This window comes from Ruditapes philippinarum, unplaced genomic scaffold (assembly GCF_026571515.1).
Source record: "Ruditapes philippinarum isolate M1 unplaced genomic scaffold, ASM2657151v2 ctg8489_1_1_1_1, whole genome shotgun sequence".
Lineage (NCBI taxonomy): Eukaryota > Metazoa > Mollusca > Bivalvia > Venerida > Veneridae > Ruditapes > Ruditapes philippinarum.
Window position 1 is genome coordinate 1 of NW_026862163.1, and position 22,047 is coordinate 22,047.

Here is a 22,047-nt window from a genome sequence, read left to right on the forward strand (position 1 = left end):
TAATACAATTATATGCTGTATGCCAAGTATAATCGTATTCAATTTGATAACAAGTAAAATGGTTTCCTGCGGTGAACATTTTAATGATATAAATTTATTTCATTTAACTATTTTCAACATTATTTTGGGGGGGGGTATAAATAAATGTTTGTAACAGGAATATAGTTGACAATAATCGAACAATATAGAATAAGGTCTTTGGAAACTGCACGTGACCGTTGAAGACCGGAGAAGGTCGAACATAAAACAATTATTTCTTTTTAAGAAAGTGATTAAATATGCCTACCATTTTATGAATAATTCCGAGCAAAAAATAAATAATGTAAACACACAAATTTACGCAGAAAATATTTCTTTTTATTATGGCAGATGCCACTACGAATATTTTCATTTTGCAGATTTTCAGTATAAACAATTTATTTGAGATAGATATTAAAGAAACATTGATAATTTTCAAACACATCATTCAAGTTATTTTTGTTCTCAATTAGGTGTAATTCGGACTTATTCCCTACAAGTAAATCCGTAACGTACCGGCAAACGGTATTTAGCTGGGTTTTCGAAAAGGTCAATTAACCAATATATATGGTTTACAGATCACATGCTCCTCCATGTACCGAAAACAGGTCACGTGCTCCTCCATGCCTCAAAAGTAAAACGCGTACCAATACCCTGCGGTCTCCAGACCGCAGGGAATGACACGAGCAGTATAACGCCTCGGGTAACAGTATTTTTACGAGGAAAGATAATTTTACTGTTTCTCACAATACCATTTGTTATTTATTCTATTACCCCGAACGAATACTGCAATGATCTGAAAAATTCAACTAAAGCTACCTGTAACAAAATTGAACCAGGATTAAAAATAACTCAAATGTCCCTGCCTTACAAGTTTAAAAGGACTTAAAACGTTATAATTTCTTTCTTAAATTCTTTAAGTGAATGATGATTGAGGACATATACCAGTCACAAACATACAATAAGCTGTGTTTCATTTCTATTTCGATACTATTCTACATCTGTCTACCACAACTGTCATGTTTCACTGATTAAATTCATTTTTTGCAGCTTTTATCGTCTGCTCGTTCCATTTTGACACATAGTTAATCCAATGCAATAACTTCCTAAGAAAACGAATTTTATTTCTAACTATTCAATAATTCAACCAAAAGACAATTAAGACGCGAAATACTTTCAAGATTGAAACAACTAAAATTTCTGTCTTTCAATAGATTAGCTGGTAATGGACTTTTGTGGTGAAAAATTGAAAAATAAGAGGTCGATTGGCTGCTATTTTTGTTTTAGAAAATAAACCAAGTGACCAGATTTTATATTCTTGAAAAATACTATTTCCTATGTAACAGTACAAATTTCTTATTTATGTAGTTCACTTGCATTGACTGTATGAATAACTCCCAGTGACTTACAGGAAATGAACATTTCCAAAAAGTGACGGGTAATAATAAACAATAATTTGATATAGCTGAATTATAATCTTATAAACAAAATGCAATATATTTCAGGCCAAATGTTCACTGAAGAACTACAGAACAAAAATGTCTACATCAATGATTCAGCTATTTTGACATGTAAACTCAACCTTCCAACATATGAAAATGTTGAGTGGAGGAAAAATTACAAGCCGGTTGAAATTTCAAACAATTTAATGGTAATGAGCAAGAATGGCAATCATTGGTTAGCGATTTCCCGTGCATCATTAGAAGATACAGGTCAATATACGTGTGTATGTGGCCATATTTCAACTACAGCTGATCTTACTGTTATAGGTATGCTTTAATCGAATTATAACAACAATAGTGTGTTCTTTTTCAATTCTTAGAAACAGATAAAGAAATAATCATAGTTTACCATGGCATTATTTATAACTTTCAATCTAGTAAGCAAACCTAGTATATAAATATTATAACCAGAGCAGGAAGATTTTAGATTAGGCTTAAACTTAAGTTTGAATGTCTATCAACTTTATAATTTGTAAGTAAACAGTAAATTTGATTAGAAATAATCAAAATGACAATAGATTAGTATGATAGCAACATGAGCGAATATTAGTAACAGTCTATTCCATAACCAAATAATAGTTGTTACTTTGGTTACAAGGACTAGGGGGCTAAAATATTTGTACATTCACAGAAGAGATCATGTAAGGAAAATAATGTTATGACAACATTATTTTGGATTTCTTTGAGTACATCAATGGTAGACAAAACTTTTGCTTCATACAATAAATCATTTTAATGTACGATTTATTTTCAATACTAATATGTATGTAATTTTTTCATACATAATCGCAATATTAGATTTAATATCGAATTACAAAATTAAGAATATTCGTTCATTTATCATTATCACATCCTTCTGTAACAGATGAAGCATTAAGTGTGGTCGTTCATTGCCCAGTCAAGATTGAGGTTATTGAAAATGGAAACATTGAAATAGAGTGTAAGGTGAACCTGCTAACGAGTAAACCTGTTTGGCGACACAAAGGTGAACTTCTTCAATCATCTGGTAGAAAGGTTATACAAGCAAAGGGTTCTACACACAAATTGATGATCACGAATGTAACATTAGACGACGAGGGTGAATATACAGTGGACTTTGGGAATGTCTCATCTAAAACAACAGTTCAAATACAAGGTAAACATATATGAATGTTATCATTGTTTTTGTAATACCGACAATATTTATATAGTTGGTTTTAATCTCTTTCAGGTCCTTAAAAGTTGTTAATTTTATTTAATTTGTTTGGAACATAGCTGGTAAATCTAAATAGCAAACAATGCACTTAATTTCATACCGATTTGCCAGATACCAGAAAATCATTGGTGCAATTTTCTTCAATTTATTTCAGTTGAAACGGACCTTATACACAGAAAACAGATAACACAAGAATTGTACAGAAATTGGTTGAGAGGAGCTCTAGCGTTAAAGTATTTAAAAATAGGTTTAGAGGGTTTTTCCGACAAGGTTGTTCACAAACAACATAATGATCTAATGAAAAAACTTGGAAACTATTGCAACACTTGTACAGATGAAAGTCTTCTCCCACATAAGCAAGATCAATGCCCACGACAAAGAAAGCATCAATGTTTATGTACCAAAGTTCAGAAACTGAATTCAAGACAAATGTGTCCAAACGGGGGATTTTGTGGCAACGTTTATAATCAAATAGTTTATAAACATCGTTTTCAAGATCCATTATTCACAAATACAGATATCCAAAAATGGAGCAGTGATGCGTGGAGTGTTGCTACATGCTTTGTTAATACTACTGGCTACAAATGCAAGCGATCAGCTAAAGAGGTCGACTGCTCCGGTTTACTTAGTATGTGTATAAACAACATTGATATAGAAATAATGCTTGGAGAAGTTATCATCGATGGGAAAATAGATGCGTTTGCAAAGGTACACATCTTCACCACAGTAATCACTTGATGTTGTATGTAATTTCAATTGAACATTGTATATAAATGTATATATTTAGCATTTATTATGCAAGTTTAGAACAGTCTTTTCGAATTGGTTTTATAATTGATTAATTTATAAGTGAAGTTTTTTTATCAACAAATTAAAATGAGACTTTAGATACTGAAGTGTTACTTTTACAGGCAAGGGAAGCGAGGAATGATATTCTTCACAGTCCAAACTATGAACTGTCTAAAGATGAACTAAACAAGTTTATCAGAATGTTCAAAGAAGTACTAGAAATCAAGGACAAACATGGTAATACACCTTTGAAAGGGGAGCCAGGCGTAGAAGAATCATTACGTTTACTAGATATGGTAATAATCCTATTGGAATTATATAGTTTAACGTTTAAGGAAGTACTAGAAATCGAAGACAAACATGGCAATACACCCCTTAAAGGGAAACCCGGTGTTGCACACGCATTACCTTTACTAGATATGGTAATTAACCTATAACAGTAATGTAGTAATAATAATGACAATATAAGCCGATTTGGGATACATTTTATTCGTTTTTATTAGAATTTGTGTGGATTTAAGCGTATTTCTCTCTAAATTAAGAATATGTTAATCAAATTTGTACTCGTATTTGTTGCATATTATACTTTAGAAAAATTCTGTATGTTTGCTACTTGTTATTTTTTAACAGATATATGATATAAAATAGTACGTTCAGTTTTGCATAAGTGTTAAAACATTTTATTGTATTCAGTAATTACATTATTGACTATAATAGTAAATACATTATTGACTATAATAGTAAGTACACAATCTTTGTCTGCTCTAACATTATAATGAATCACTTTGCAAAACGTGAGCTCGTTACTGTTTGACTTTTCACACATATACACAGACAATTATTTGGATATTAAAAATATTGCAACAATACAGGGTAAAAAATGATCAATAAAGCTTATTACATGTAAATAGTTCGACAGTTTGTTGTAAAACAAGATTGGATGTGTGAAAAATGCTATGTCACCGTATTAATATACCACTTGATAATAGTGCATGAACAGAAGACTTCTTCTGTTTGCATGTTTTGATATCAAAGTTTAATTTTACACCTAAAACTGTCCACATGATCCAAATTTCATACTTGTAATCAAAGGACAAAAACAATTTAACCTGTCAAAATTTAGGTCAGCTGCATGCAATATATTAAAATTCAATTTAACATCTCAAAGTGTGCACATGGTCCAAATTTTATGGCTGTACATCAAAGGACAAAAAAGAAGGACGCCGTCTCCTTGGGCAAGGGAAGACACAAATGTTAAATTGTCCGCGTCTTTTGAAGAAAAAAGGGGGATATAGAAATAGGCTTCGTCCGTCCAACAGTCCGTCCGTCACATTTTCGTGTCCAGTCCATTACTATGCCATTTATCAAAGGAATTTCAAATTACTTGGCACAATTGTTTGTTATGATACGACAATGTGTCATGCACAACAACCGGGCCCCTTCCTCCAAGGTCAAGGTCACACTTGTAGATTAAAGGCCAACGTTGTATTTTCGAGGTAATATGTCGTGCTCTGTCCATTTCTTTCTTATCAATGAAGGGATTTTGAAAGTTTTTGGCACAAATGATAACAATAATGAGACAATGTGTCATGCGCTAAAACCAGTCGCCTACGCATACCCCAAGGTCAATGTCACAGTTGGAGGTCAAATATTAACATAGTCTGTTACAGGGTATATTTTGTGTCCGGTCCAGAACTTCTTTATATATTAAGGGGATTTGAAATTATTATGGCACAAATGTTCACAATAATAAAACAATGTGTAATGTATGTTGAATTTTTGTAACATAATTACCAACGTCCCCGCCAAAGGGAATTTTACATAAAAGACAAAATTTGAAATAGCACAATTTTGTGTTTTATGTAAAATTCCCTTTGGTGGGGTCGATGTTAACACACACACACGCACACACACGCGCACGCGCACACAGAGGTGAACCGCTTTATTCCAAAGCCATGTATATACTGCAGCGGCAATAAATTTAAACTAGATAAATCTTAAGTTCATTTGTACCTATCCATGTATTACTTCATTTGCTTTCAAGTGGGGGAGGATCCCTTCCATTCTTATAAAACAATGTGCCAAATGTGTTTTTAATTTTTTTTGTATTGACATGAAAATTGTTCAAATGAGTTTACAGACCGGAATCCAATCATTATTTATTTTACAGGTGCAACAAAATCAAATTGAGATGAATCTTGAACGTGACGTGAGAGAATTGAGAGAGCATGGAATGTGTAGATTAGAAGAGAAATACAAGACAGCAGAAAAACAGGCAAGTTTTATATTTATAGCTAATGCATTTGAATTTTGTTGTAACATGATTTTACCGAGTACGGCCTATAAAGTAAGGGAATATTGATTTTTAAGTCTCATAAAATTTATAATAATTTTTATTGTTTCAAATGTCTTTGAAAAATACTGCGATTCTTAAGTTGCTACTCTATTTATTGTATACGTATGATTACCGAGAAAATCATGTTAAAACTTGTGCATTTAACCTGTCATTTTTACATGTCTCTCTGTTAAAAATCATGCACGCTTGAATATAAAGCCTCGTTTAGATTATTTGTAGCTTAAAGAATCACTGAGGCGTACAATACATTCGTGAGTATTGGAAAAGATACAATTTTTAATGACATAAAAGTGTTATGATGTAAATGTACTTTGTGGTCATTAACTGTTCTTATCTTCTGACTTCTATCTAAGGTAACCAAAGGAAGTTTTTAGACTTGGTGGTATCCGAACATTATCAGTGTTGCGTAAGTATTATATTAGGCCTAAGAGAATGAATATTTCCAAAATAACTAGAACTGCCACTATCATGGCGTGAATACCCCCGCATACCACTTTGTCAGAATCAACAGTGGCCATTTAGAGCTCAAGGACAACCTCCCTGCCAAATCTGAGGTTACTAAGCCAGTGCATTGCTAAGTTATGTATTCTACATGCTTCAAATGTGAAAATGTCAAAATCAATACATTGCGGACAGGACATTCCTTAGCAATTGAGAAGAAAAGCTTTTGTCAAGGTCCCTGTGACCTTGACCTTTGACCCAGTGACCTCAAAATCAATAGGGGTCACCTTATAGTCATGATCAACATCCATGCCAAATATGAAGACTGTGGGTCAAAGGAATCTTAAGTTAATGGGTGGACAAACTTTTTAAAGTCAAAGTCCCTATGACCTTGACCTTTGATCCAGTGACCTCAAAATCAAAAGGGGTCATCTACTAATCATGACTAACCTCCATGCCAAATATGAAGACTGTGGGTCAAAGGAATCTTAAGTTAATGAGTGGACAAACTTTTTGAAGTCAAAGTCCCTATGACCTTGACCTTTGATACAGTGACCTCAAAATCAATAGGGGTCATCTACTAATCATGACTAACCTCCATGCCAAATATGAAGACTGTGGGTCAAAGGAATCTTAAGTTATAGGGCGGACAAGCTTTTTGAAGTCAAGGCCCCTGTTACCTTGACCTTTGACCTGGTGACTTAAAGTCAATAGGGGTCATCTACTAATCATGACTAACCTCCATGCCAAATATGAAGACTGTGGGTCAAAGGAATCTTAAGTTTATTGGCGGACAAGCTTTTTGAAGTCAAGGCCCCTGTGACCTTGACCTTTGACCTGGTGACCTCAAAGTCAACAGGGGTCATCTACTTATCATGACTAGCCTCCATGCCAAATATGAAGACTATGGGTCAAAGGAATCTTAAGTTATTGGGCGAACAAGCTTTTTGAAGTCAAGGCCCCTGTGACCTTGACCTTTGACCTGGTGACCTCAAAATCAATAGGGGTCATCTACTTATCATGACTAATCTCCATGCCAAATATGAAAACTGAAGGTCAAAGGAATCTTAAGTTATTGGGCGGACAAGCTTTTTGAAGTCAAGGCCCCTGTGACCTTGACCTTTGACCTGGTGACCTCAAAATCAATAGGGGTCATCTACTTATCATGACTAATCTCCATGCCAAATATGAAGACTGAAGGTCAAAGGAATCTTAAGTTATTGGGCGGACAAGCTTTTTGAAGTCAAGGCCCCTGTGACCTTGACCTTTGACCTAGTAACCTCAAAATCAATAGGGGTCATCTACTAATCATGACTTACCTCCATGCCAAATATGAAGACTAAGGGTCAAAGGAATCTTAAGTTATTGGGCGGACAAGAAAAAACCGACGGACAGCCGGACGGACGGACGGACGGACGGACAAGCTGATTCCAGTATACCCACATACAACTTTGTTGTGCGGGGGTATAAATATGATTACAATTTAGTTCTTTCTTCGTCGTGTTGATACACGATTAGTGCATGGTTCGAAATATATATATAATGCAACATTTAAACCTTTTTTTCTTCAGCGTGAACTGAAACTTCAACTTATAGAGCAACAAATAAAAGGTTTGTCCTTGACTTTTAATTTGAACAAATTAGAGCTTACCCTTATGCAAAAAGTCTTCCAGGTCATTAGACCATGTTTCGAATCTAAAAGTACGTGCTTTCGAGAAACATGCATAGTTCAAAAATCCTGTGTCCGTTTGAAAAGAATGACAATTTTTCTTTTAAATTCAACGAATTCATAAAAATTTTGGTTCTTTTTAATGATAGAACGGTTGGATTCGACAAAAGTAACATTATGCATAATTGACAAAAGGTTTTAAACATATGTTATCTACTGATATACTCGTACAAAATGTATAAATACCTACAAAGAGAAAGAAGAATTAAAAAAAGAAGCTACTTTTGAAATGAAAATGTTGTTTGAATAGACATTTATCAGGAAATAGGTATTTGAGGATTTCACACTATAATAAATTTATATAAATGAGATCATGCAAGAAATATTTTCTTTAAAAAACGTCTTTATTTCTATAAAAATAAACAATGAAAGAACATCATTTTTTTTAAAAAAAAAGTATTGCTTGTAAAAGAATAATCAAGAAATAATTATCGTAATTTTAATTAATAGAAAACATTCCCGAGTTTGCAGACTTTGTCTTTTAAGTGGCTTGTAACTATAAACAGAAACAGTGTTGTTGTTCTTGTTTTAAATTGTTTTAAAGTTAAAACACACAGGTGTTGGTCTGTTGAAATTATCTTGAAAAATATCTGGTCTAAAGATGTATTCTATCCATTTATATACACGCCGAATTAGTTAAAAATAGGATATGCATATACTCTGTTTAACATCATTGAATATTATTTACATAAATTTCCATTATTGCTCGAGTTGTGTTTTTATTTACAGATAAAGAAAATGAGCTTCAGCTTATGCTAAATCTTAGATCTGCGGGAAAACAAAAGAATCTTAAAGGTACTTAATGAAAAATAAATACTTAAAAACCTTTGACTTCACCGCTCTTATTTGGTAAGAATTAAAGATTTGTTAACAGTGAAAAGAAGACAAAACGAAAACAGATAAAGAACATAAGGTTATTTTATATATTCCTTTCTAAAACGGGTTGAACTAGCTATATTTGAAATATATCAAAATTCATAGTCAAAGAACCATTTCCTTGTTGTTCTTGCATAAAAACTGCGCATGTAGGTGCATATTAACGTAGACGGAAACATGCTTTTACAGATACAATTACGCAAGCATGAACGTTTTTAATATGCATGACTCAGGGCGATATGTATAACGGATATAAACGGCAAGTCATGACGACACCTGTTACAGTTATATGGAAAAAATAACGAAACGCAAATGTAACTTTTTGAAGAATAGCGATACTACAGAATGTGTGCCTGCATTATATCTGCATATTTTGATCCATGTTAAAGCGTGCATTAATTCTTTATTATGTTTTTTTTCCAGAGCACTTCTTGCTTGATCTACAGATAAATGTTATTGCTAAAAATGGTGAAAAAAGTGCTGAAGGGAATCAACGAGTATATGAAGTAATGAGAGACTATATTAAAGATAACGATGATATGACTGGTTCGTCTTTTGTTGAAAGATCAACTGATACACCAGTCTATCACCTCGTAGATTTCATCAAGGCCATAAAGAAATGCAGTATCGTTGATATTTTTCCCTCTGACCAATCGTCAACAGACATAGAAATCAACTTCTACAGTTCGAGCGTCATGGAAGATTTTCTCAAGTCTATCATCAGTAACGAATTTCAACAAAAACTGTTTGACCTTAGACGATGGCTACAAGTGAAATATGACATTGAATCGTATGACATAATGGCTAATTGCTCATCAAATGGCATAGAGAAAGCAAAACAACGTTTGCGTGAGTTAAATATGAATAATAATGATTTATGATACCTTTTATATTTAACAGTGTTTTCTGCTCCTGTCGGTGCATTTGTAATCAGTGCATATTAATAGTATTAATTGATTTATCAAAATTAATTAAAAAATTGTTAGCTCTATATTGTTAAGACATCTAAGGATTATTGAAAAACGTAATACGTTGATATTTTTTATTCTGTAATCACAAAAACATGTACATATATTTGAAAACGTAAAACTACTGTCTTCAGACTTTACTGAAGTAACCAGATCTTTGACTTGTGCCGAACATCAAAATACACATTGTACTCTCTATTGTCCTGACCATGACACGTTTTTATGTACAGCATGCAGAGAATCAAAACATGGGTAATTATACATTTCTTAAAATCAGTAATTTATAGTGGTTAATATAGAACAAAAAGTATCAAATTAAACAAACGAATTTAAAAATCGTGCAACAATGACCGATAACTTATCTGTCAGAAACATTTAAGTTTGATTATCTCTTTAAAAATTTGTAAACAAATTAGAAGAATTTATAGTTTGGAAAAAAGATAATCATTTGATACTTTAATTGACCCGACACTTTAATTGTATCCCTCATTTTAGCATATTTAAATAATTTAAATTTATTTGGTAAGTAAAACGAATGAAATATATTTTATTCATCACCTTTGTAAAATATTCGAGTGTTGGCAGAATAATTAGTCTTTTCTTTAAAGCGATTGGCCGATGTAACATTTGGTCTACACTGAGATATAGTGAGCGACTAAATAGTTTCTTTTGGTTTTGACCCCAGTTGTTGCTTTGACGTTTGTAACATCCGAGGTTAGCGAAAATTATCCCTTTCTGTTTCCGGAGTTATATGACCTAAACTGTGTTGACGAGTACGCCGTAAAACAAAACAAACAAACAAAGCTTACAAAATATTTTATATCGGCAAATTCCAGCATTGCTAATAGTTCTTTGTATTTATTTAACAGTTAACTTTTAATTAGAATAATACCTTAATTCATGAAAAAGTGCAAGGTATTTATTAAAAGGATATTACGCGCTGGTTTGTCTTTTGTTTTGTGATATTCTGACATGCTCATTCTTTACAATTTACCAAAATTTTTATTTTAAGCTTGTAATTGCTGTTTTCACATTTTTATACATGTTTTTGTTTCTTGAAACTGATCGTATTTATTTTATTTTGTAAACATGCAAACTATTATTGCATGATTATTATTATTATTTTTTTTTATCTTATCAATTATCAAAATTAGCTCTTTAAAATGATGCGATGCACAAACATAATATCAACAGCCTTCTGTGTAATTTAGTTACTAATACATTGGTTTTTTGTTTTTGCGCTGTAATTGGCCCTTCATTTATAGGGCAGATAATTTGTACAACTTATGAAAGTAACAACCATTGATTCAAACATCATATCAACAGCCTTCTGTGTAATTTAGTTACTAATACATTGGTTTTTTGTTTTTGCGCTGTAATTGGCCCTTCATTTATAGGGCAGATAATTTGCACAACTTATGAAAGTAACAACCATTTTCTTACCATGAGGAATTTACACTTCGATTTTGAACAACATTTTTCTTAGAGGTTAATACTTAGATCCCCTGCTCGCCATTGTGCGATAATGGCCCGACGATGTTCATAATGACAAGAGGACCGCAGAACCTCGGTGTCCAATATCACCACACGGCCGGTAGGAAACAATTATTAACGTTTTTAAAACCTACGAAATACCGTTGATGTCATCGTGGTCAGCAAATTTAATGTACTGTACGTCATTCGAAAAAATGATGACCAGCTAAACGTATTGCACTATCGTATTATCGTCATCACATTTTCACATTGTCGCATTATCGGACCGTCGTCATCGCATTATCGCGCCGTCGTATAACCACGTAGACCTTACGGTTTTCCATAAATACCTACATTTCAATATCGCCGCTAATCTTGGTTGTCGCGATTTCTAAGAAACGTTCAGGTTGTCAATTTATACAAATATGTCTAACATTCAGTTAACAAAATAGCAATTGATAGAAGGAAGGAGTGCAGACCTTTTGCACATATGCTTATAAATAAACACGAAACTTACAGAATTATAGGTACAAACAAAGTGTTCATACATTTGGTTATAATACAGGCTGGTTTTTTTTATACACCAGTTTTTTGGCAAATTCAACACATATTTCTGAGCGCTTTAAATATGATTCAATACCAGAAATTAATTGAAATTAGGTGTGGATATAGTTTTCCCCAAATACAAGTGCATACGATTATATATGAAATTGATATTGTATACACGTACAGTCAGTTTTATACGTGCAATATAAATTGATAGAATGTGTATGCATAAACCTAGAAATCTACACCTTTTCAATCTTCGGGGCACTGAATTTCAATAACCGTTTTCTGTCTGTCATACATGTGTATATGTACTTTTATGTCTGTTAATCTCGGGTACATGTATAACCATGTACATTCAAAAATGGCTTATACTCTTAATGTTAATAAACTTGGTTATAGAAGCATTCTTAATGTGGAACAGATTGCCCTGATTCTTTCCAGTAATGACGGATACATAATAATTATGAACTGATTTACGCTCGATCTAACGGACTTATACTTACCAAAGGCTGTCTGTGCGTGGCTTGGATAAAATACATGTACATGAACACGCCCACTCATTTTTATGCCCCTTAAGGGAGGCATAATATGATTGCACCGTCTGTCTGTCCGTCCGTCCGTCTGCGAGTTCCCACTTCATTCGTGTCACGACTGTAATTTTGTCATACATTTTTAAATAACTTGACACAAATGTCTACTACATCAAGACGATGTGTTTGCGCCAAGAACCACGTCCCTGCCTCAAAGGTCAAGGTCACGCTTTTATTTTGAAGTTTCACATTATCGCAATTAGAGTAAATAGGTACGCACATTCGTGTCCAGACTATAACTTTGTCATGCATAGAATGATTTAAAAAAAAACTGGGCATAAATGTCACATAATCACAATTAGAATAAATAGGTACACACAATCGTGTCCGGGCTTTAACTGTCATGCATAGAAGGATTTTAAAATAATTTAACATAAATGTCTACAACATCAAGACGATGTGTCGCGTCCAATTATCACGTCCCTACCTTTAAAGGTCAATAGTGCTGCAAATCAGCCCATTTTACTAGCCTATTTAGAGGGGTAAGTGGTCTATGTCAGCCAATAGCAAGTTTCATATACCAAAATGTTCCTCTGGATCTGTAGTTTCTGGAATAGATATTCATTTTGCCCAACCCCGATGCGAAGCTAAGATATCCAAGATGGCGTCAAAGATGGCCACCAAATCCCTTAATATTCTAGTATATTTATGTTGGCTTATTTCCTTTTTCAGTTTTGTAAATTAATTGAAATTTTGCATAAAATTTCTTATTTTCAAACTTACTAAATGCTTTAAGTTTTGACTTTATTGATTTTTTCTAGTTTTCATTGCCTAATTTTAACGAAAGAAGAAAAAATATGTTGCAAACTAGGTGTCCTTTTCTGAATATGTGTAACTTACTAGTTTTATTCTTGTTTAAACTGAATAACATTCATGATTTTCGTTTAATACAGCTTTAAAACTATATCTACACATATTTAGAATAAGTTAGAATAAAGCGAACTATGCCATAAATGTGTTTTATTGATCTAAATTCATATACAAAGTGGGTGGGGTATTGCGAACTGGGAGTCGACTTTAAATAAAATACTTTTTTGTTTTATATTTATAATAGTGATATTAAAAAGATTGACAATTTTATTTAATTAGTTAGTGATGAGACATCTTACCTTTCATAGAAAATGCCCTGCGTGTGTCTAAATGTTGGAATATCTCTTTTATTTGTTTTATGCACACACTAAAGAACGAATTTACTGACCTGCAATTCAGTATTTGCGTTGACCTTGTGCTAGCCTTTTGTTAAGGATTTGTTTGCAAGTTTGTTTCTCCTTAGCCATAAACATTCACTGTTAGTCTTCAAAAGTGATTTTGATTATTATTGTAGGTCACTGTTCAAGACCCATAAGCTAAGCATTTATTAGGAAATAATAATATCTATTTATTAACTTATAGAATTTCTCGGACAAGAGATATCTCCACAACCATTGAGGTAATGCACTTGAAGCTAAACAAATCTTTGAGACCATTATTGTAGGTTACTTCCCTCTAACATTTTTTTTATTTCAAAGAGTTATACTACTTTATGAATAAGAGAATTTCTTTATTATGCAGGCTGTTGATTTTAAATATTCGAGCGTGCTGTCTGACATGCAGCTCTTGTTTTAAGGCATTTGGCTTAACATATGATAATTTACAATTGAACCATATTTGGTGTTTTGTCATTATTGATGACGGATATAATTTATACATTAAAATGTAAAATGTAATTGCTAGAACATTTAAAATGGGTAGGTTATTCAGTTTACAGTAAGAGACTTTTCTGCTAGACTGTATCTGAATCATAAATAAAATATTATATGAATATAAATATATATATTGTGTGAATTGAAAATATATATTATGAGGGCAGTTTCTTTTTAGCTCAACTATTCGACGATTAAGGACAACTATCCTAGTCGCCAGACCGTCGGCGTACCATCTCAAAGTCCATTGACATATGGCTTTGAAACTTGCACACTTGTTTAACATGATCATGCCCTCCACTTGAACACTGGAGGAGGTCTATCAAGCATTTTGACAGAATTATGCTTCTTTTTTCAACTTTAAATTTACATTACCAAAATTTCAAAATTCCTTCGCTATATCGCTTTGAGACCTTGCACACTTGTTCACCCTGTGTACAGAGGAGGTCACTGTATCAAGCTTGTTTTCAATATTATGTCCCATTTTTTACTATCAAGCACTGAGAATAGATGAGCACGCTGTCCGACTGACAGCTCCTGTGTATGATTTTGAGCATTTTGTTTCAAGTTTGTTGTTAAATTCACGGAAGGAATTAAGAAAGCCTTTCAATTGGACGAAAATAGCTAATATTTTCCATAGCGGGTACTTGATAGTAGTACTATGTGCTAGGGGGCGTAGAGTAATATGAACTTTCCAGTACCGTCCATGAACAGGCTCAGTCAAACCGAGTCTGCAACAGCAGGTTAACAGTGTTATATTAATTAGGTCCTTCGGATTGTGGTGTCGGTAGTTTTCAATCCGGATCACGGCAGTAACCATATTGAGTTTACCAGAGCACAGTTCAGCCACCGAATCGTTCCTGGCAGGCTGTCAAACAGTTTACCAGTACTAGTTGCCCTAACTTTCGCAAGGAACTTAAATTTTTGTACATAGCAGAGCAGTGGTACAGTGCGAATAACCATAGAAACTATTTCATGATCAGTCATAACGAAAGTGACCTGCCCCAAACACGGTTGCCCAATTCACAGTCCAACGCTCTATCTATTGAGCTAACCGGACGACTTGGTCCTCCGGATCATTGATTGCAAAACTTTTATAGTTGAGGATCGGATACTACTTAGTTGGTACTAAGAGACGTGAGATATGTCTCTCATGAACACACCCCATTAAACTGAGTTTGAATTATCAACTTTGCCATGTTTAATTGCTCTCAAAGGATATTCTCTTTTCCTGATTTTTACAATTATAATGTAATGACATGTTAGTTACTAGAGGGATTTTTTGTAAGTCGCTCTACTATTTCACAACCGGAAGCTATACGTTGCATTGAATAGCACTTGCCGCTATCTAGATGATATCTTTAATATGAATAATCAAATTTGATCAAGTGAAATCTTAAATATATCCAAGTGAACGTAAAATGAATAAAACAAACTCTTAATATTTTCAAATTTTAACATTTCTATCATTAACAATAACATAGTTACTAAAATCTATGATAATTGTTTTTTTTTTTTTTAAATAATGTTGTTAACTGTTCACATGTACTTCATGCAACATCATATTGGGTATATATATATATATTTCTAAGTTAATAAGATTTGCCTGGGCCTGCTGTCGTGTGGATGATTTTAATGCATGCACATATATTTATTACTGACAAACTTTTGTGCTATGTGCTAGGGGGCGTAGAGTAATTATGAACTTTCTTTAACAAGGCTATAGCTACTATAACATTACGTAAATAGTTTACAAAGTCTGTCGTCGTAATTCAGATAAATTAAAATTTTTATTGTACTTTAAAAAACTCATTTACGTCTAGGTAATAAGCAGGCCTCATTTATGTGGAAATGACAGCTTATCTGTGGGCAATGCAGGCTTCGAAACCTCTGATCCCCTTTCAAAATTCCATTTTATTTAGTCTGCTCATTGTTTTCTTGTTTATGGCACACATATTCTTGTACTTGAGACCATACGCCGCTCTTTTATGGAATACACTTAACGTGGGTTCAAATTGAAGGTTCCAAGATTAACCACATTATAAGCACGTCTGTGGTTGTTTCTAAATCCAAAAGTTCACAATAACCATGATTAATTGTTGAATTCTGCTTAATTCGGTGCTATGGGGACGTGTACTGTAGTTTGCACTTTACAGTGCCGTTCATGAACAGGCTCATTTCAAACCGAGCCTGCAACATTTTCACTTTTTGACGTTTTGTGCTTCTTAATTGTTTTAATTTCGTCTTCTGCTTGGTAAGTAATGTTCTTGTTGCTCTGCCTTCCTTTAAGGCATCGAGTATTTTGGTTATGGTAATTAGGCTGTACCTTAATTGTACAAATTTACACGATCATGTATGTATTTTATTTATTGTAATGTAAACCATAACAATTGTTAGAATTTACTTGGCGTGGATTTAATTTATTAACACTGTGTCGTCATATTGGAACATACCGTAGTGGTAATTGCAAGTTACTAACCACACCTCCTAGCACCGGCTTAAGCAGAATTCTCAATTTTACATAAACTGGTACACTTAAAGGAAGTGAAGACACGTCCATAGATGTATTTCATACGAAAGTGATCATGGTATCTTCAATGTAAAATGTTCGTGCAATTTCACGACATACAACATATTGTCCTCAAAAATAGAGAAACAATTGGGCGAAACTAAATAAAATGGATTTATACAACGGGATCAAAGGTCAAAATTATAACTTTAAAAGCAGTAACATATCCAAAGGGTTATTATACACTATATATCCAAAGGGTTATTATACACTATTATAAAGAAATACTAGAACCACACAATTTAACTCGAAACAGGTCAAATAGAAGAAATTTAAATAACACGAAACACAATTATAATGCCAAGCTGAACGATTTTCATATAAACATTATGTTTTATCCGACTACTATGCATGTTTCATGAAACCGAAGGTCAACAGAGTAGATCTAATGATCTGTTAGATAAAATATCAAACTTTTTAAATGACTGTTTGTCAATTTAAAAACTTTAAAAAAGTAAATTACATTTCATTTGACATAAAAAGTGTGTCTAACATAAATAAATGAACAGAGGTTGTTTTGCACACATTGTACTTTTCAAACCTTAGGTGAACTTACAAACAAAATCATGCTTTAGTTATTAATTGGTAACACATTTTGAACAGAATTTAGATCTGGCAGGATACCTGTAGTAGTATCACACTTTGAAAATTACCTTATGTTTATTAACTTGCGTAAATATTGTCATTCCATATAATCAGTATAATCGAGGGGTCAGAGTTTCTCTAGATGTTTTATTCATAGTGGGTGGGGTACGATTTGTACAATAATTCATTAAAAAAACCAGAAAGCAAATTATCATATTCCTGGTTTATTATGTTAATCAGTTACATGGACTGCACTAAAGAAGCTATAATTGACAGAAACACAAAATTTGATGAAATAATTGATAGAACAAATAAGTACCAGTTACAACCTTACTTAGAAAGTCTATTTTAATGTACCGCCTCTCATTTTATATGTGTTACTGCATAATTACATAGAAAGATTTCTTAAGATATGATATGAATGCATTAAAGCATTACTCTCATAAATACATTACAATAGTGGAATAACAAAATAAGTGATAAATATTTCTCTGTTTAAGCTAAGACAAGAGTATCATAGCAAAAAAACCATAAGTTTAGCATTATTTTGCTTAATTACGTATAAAAAAGCAAAAAGCAATCTGTTTTCTCAAATAAAATTAAATCGCTTCGTATAAAACGCTTTAAATGATATCTTCCATGCAAAAATTTCGCTTGAAATACAAAAGCGGAAACAAATATGAGCAAATATTAATATTCTAGAATATTTAGAATTTGGCGGCCATCTTTGACGCCATCTTGGATTTTTAAGCTACGCATCGGACTTGAACCAAATGAATATTCATTCCGGAAACTACAGACCAAGACGAACAATTTGGTATATAAAACTTGCTGTTGGCTGACATAGACCACTTCGGTGTCATTTTACCCTATGAATTTGCAGCACTACAATGTCTCACTAGCATTTTGAAGTTCACTTGGTGGGCGTGGTCATGTACATGTATACTTTACACGAACCGACTGCCTGTGATACTTACCGATGGCACCGATACCTCTCAATCGGGAGAAATTATTGTAAACGGCAACAATGAGCGACCTATTTTAATTATTAGATAGAAATTACTAAATCAGGAAACAACAATGAAATTCGGATAGTAATTTAAATCATAAGAATTCAGTTATAATGTCACAAGGTATATTAAATATACTGGCAAATATTCCCTTCCATCGTTTATTTGTCTTTGTTTAAATCTTTACGTTCACGCCCTTTAAATATATATGAGCCGCGTCACGACAAAACCAACATAATGGGTTTGCGACCAGCATGGATCCAGACCAGCCTGCGCATCCGCGCAGTCTGATCAGGATCCATGCTGTTCGCTTACAAACCTACTACAAGTAGAGAAACTAATAGCGAACAGCATGGATCCTGATCAGACTGCGCGAACGCGCAGGCTGGTCTGGATCCATGCTGGTCGCAAACCCATTTATGATGGTTTTGTCGTGACGCGGCTCATATTATAATAATAGTTATTGTTCACAGTTAAGCTGAGAACATAATTACAGTGAAAAAAGCAGTTTAAATATACACCATATATACACATCGTACGAGGGGTTATCCGAAAATTCGTCGATTTTTTAAACATCTCTTGAACGTCAGCTTGTACTTTAATGGAATTTTATCAGCATACCTTGTAGAACATTATCAGGAACAATTAAATACGTCAATAAATAATGATTTTATATTGCTTTTGATAAGCACATACTCGGCATCCGGCGCAAGGTAGAAAAGTGCAGTTAGTCATCGTATATTTTTTGCTAAAAACTAATAATTTAAGTAGAAACCCGGTAAACATCGCATGTTTCTTCTAGGACGTCATTTAAATAAAATTCTTTAAAATTATGGATGTCATTTCTTTTTAATTTTTGTTGATATCGCTAGAAACGCCAAAACGCCGTTATTGTTAACAACGGGAAAATAATGGACACGCAAAAACTAGAAAATCGCGCAATCATAAAATTTTGTGGTAATTTGGGAATGATACAATCAGCAGGCGAACAGATAAAATAAAATTTCACGATCATTAGTGATGTAAGTGGCATAAGAAAGTTAGTGATGGAAATTACTTTGAGAAGCAGTAACGGTCATTGACTGCGTAACGTTGAAGTACATTTTATACTTGATTATTACGTTGACGTCAAAATAATTTTGGAGTGCGACGCTGTCGCCGACATGTGTTTATGTTCAATTAAATATTGTTGTTATATATGAAGCTAATATGAAGCTACTTACATGATTTTTTCTATGTTTATTTGTTTCTTATTCTTCTAAGCAGTGTAAGAATTTCAAATCAATATCTCAAATATATTTTAAGCAACAAAGAAAGTCAACGAATTTTTTGATAACCCCTCGTATATACACATATTGAAATGTGAGCCATGTTATTAAATGTCTATAATTAAAATCATGTCATTGAAACATGTGTAAAAGTCTATAGAACTTTCTGCACTATGCTAGATAATTGTAAAGCTAGTGTTTGTCGATATTTTTGTTTGTGATATATTTTGTATTCATAATCATAAATGGAAAGAAGGTCAAAAAAATAATTGTTTTTTTTTTCTATTCATACAGCACATGTCTTGGAATAAAACAAGTTACATCTGAAAGGTCTTACGTTGAACAGAAACGTCGTCTCAACATCAAAAGTATAAAAGGAAGTTATAACGTTAGGATAGATAATACTTTGATAAATAGAAACAAAAATGATCAATATGAGTGTAGTATCACTAGTATGTGTATGCTTCCTAATAGTGAAGTTCTCCTTGCTGACTTCAGGAATAACAGACTGAAGAAATTGAATAGTTTGTACAAGGTAGTAAGTCACTGTGATGTACGTAAAAGTCCCTATTCTGTATGTTATATAGGCAATGATACAGCTGTTGCTGGTTTAAGAGGCAATACCATACAGTACGTGAATGTGTCAGGTAATATAAACCTAAGACAATTAATGAAGCTAGATCATGAATGTTTCGATCTAGCTTGTCACGGTGACACACTCTATGTTAATAGTGGAGACACAATTTACAAATATGACAAATACTGTAAACAAAAACAAGTTCTCTATCATTATCCGAGGATAATCGACAGTCCCTTAATTGCTATAAGTGACAATGGAGAACGACTCTACTTCAGGGCAAATACCGATGTAACTACAATAGATGACAAAGGAAATCATTTATTCAACGAACAATTTGACGGTTATAGCTTACGTGATATATGTATTGCTGGTGAAGGTATTGTTCTTGTATTAGTTGCAAACAACAATGTTCATCAGCTTGATTATAATGGAAATAGGCATCGGACTGTAGATAGCATGCAATCTTATGTTTTACATCCGCTTTCTATGTGTTTCGACAGAGAAAGATGTAGACTTATTGTTGGTGGACTTCAAGAAGGCGTCCTTCAAGACAAGATATATGTTTACAAATGCGAGTTTTTGCCAAGTTAGTTAATAAAATTTTGATAAACAGAGAACCAAATAAAAAATACATCGCTTATCTACTTTTGTTTATTTAAATTAATATGTTTGTATGTTTGCTTATTTCCACATCGTGCCATTGCTTAATAGTTTGATGTAGTACGTAAATATCTTGAATGTATTTGTAAGGACATGTATATATTAGATAACTTTTTTCATAATAAAGGTTGAATAGTTACAAGTTTCAAACTTTTTAAAATTCTTATCGAGATAATTAAACAACAAGTCAATCTTGTTAATGAACTAACGAATGAATTGATATTGAGATTGATTTATCCCGCATATTGTCATTAATACATGTACTAAGGCCTGAAATAAAATTTAAATTATTTTCTCTTCCCTACCTACTGTACCCAACACATTTGCCCCTACCCAAAAGATGTTTTCAGGTTCAAAGGGGTTGAAAGTATTTTTTTCTTTCATAATACAATAGGTACAATCTAATCTGATATTCAAGACAGCTAGCATAGTTAAAAAAAATGTTGCATATGTCAGTTGTGGATATGGTACGTAATGCATGTACATATACTATATACACTTAATAAATTAATTTTAATAATTCATTAACATATAAGCATTTAGTTATTAGTATGCACATATAAAAAAATAATTTTCCTACCTACCTACCAAACCATAATTTTAATGGGTCGGGAAGGGGAAACAAACATAAGTTTTTTTAAGCCTAACAGACCTACACGTCTACATTATCTAACTATCTTAGAAATAGGTTTTAGGAAAAATATAAATAATTAGTTTTAGCTCGTATGAGAAAAGTGGTTCCAATTTATCAACGAAAAAAGACACAAGATTGGCATTCATAAATAAAGCAAACTTGAAACATTTGACCTTGCAGATCAATGTCATTTATGAGAGAAGGTCAAGTTCAGTATGTTCAACTTGACCGTCTTGTCCAAAGTGCTGCTTTGACCAAGTATGAAAGTTATCCATAAGACAATTGCAAATAGATATATTACCAACCCTAACATTTTCGGAAGGCAACGGTTACAGCAATGGCAACAGCAACGACAACATGGCTGTAACAATAGCTCTTTTTCTCCGAAAACGTCTAGCTAAACATAAGAACTTTATTTATTTCATTTAAAAGAAAAATATTCTTATGTACGACAATGTCTTTGAATCATGCTTAATGAAGTTTAAATAATCATAATTATCTCAGTCACCGTAGAGACGCATCCATTTCTTTCTTCCACGCTATTTTTTTTACATTACTGCCTGGTTTCAGCTC

At 33.0% G+C, this 22,047-nt stretch overlaps 1 protein-coding gene and 1 long non-coding RNA gene across 2 annotated transcripts; one reads left to right on the forward strand and one right to left on the reverse strand.

Annotated features, from left to right (window-relative positions):
• Positions 1-1,523: 1,523 nt before the first annotated feature.
• LOC132718154 (uncharacterized) lies at positions 1,524-21,119 on the forward strand (the record flags this gene model as incomplete). The annotated part of the gene is given in 10 exon segments (XM_060701781.1): positions 1,524-1,787; positions 2,386-2,655; positions 2,870-3,423; positions 3,627-3,800; positions 5,675-5,779; positions 7,873-7,912; positions 8,760-8,825; positions 9,330-9,755; positions 10,009-10,126; positions 19,895-21,119. Coding segments are annotated over 10 exon segments (2,894 nt in total), but the record flags the coding sequence as incomplete, so codon positions are not given.
• LOC132718155 (uncharacterized) lies at positions 6,528-7,863 on the reverse strand. The gene is made up of 2 exons (XR_009624051.1): positions 7,621-7,863; positions 6,528-6,751 (listed from the first exon to the last, which is right to left on the reverse strand). It is a non-coding gene; the product is annotated as an uncharacterized LOC132718155 (long non-coding RNA).
• Positions 21,120-22,047: the final 928 nt, after the last annotated feature.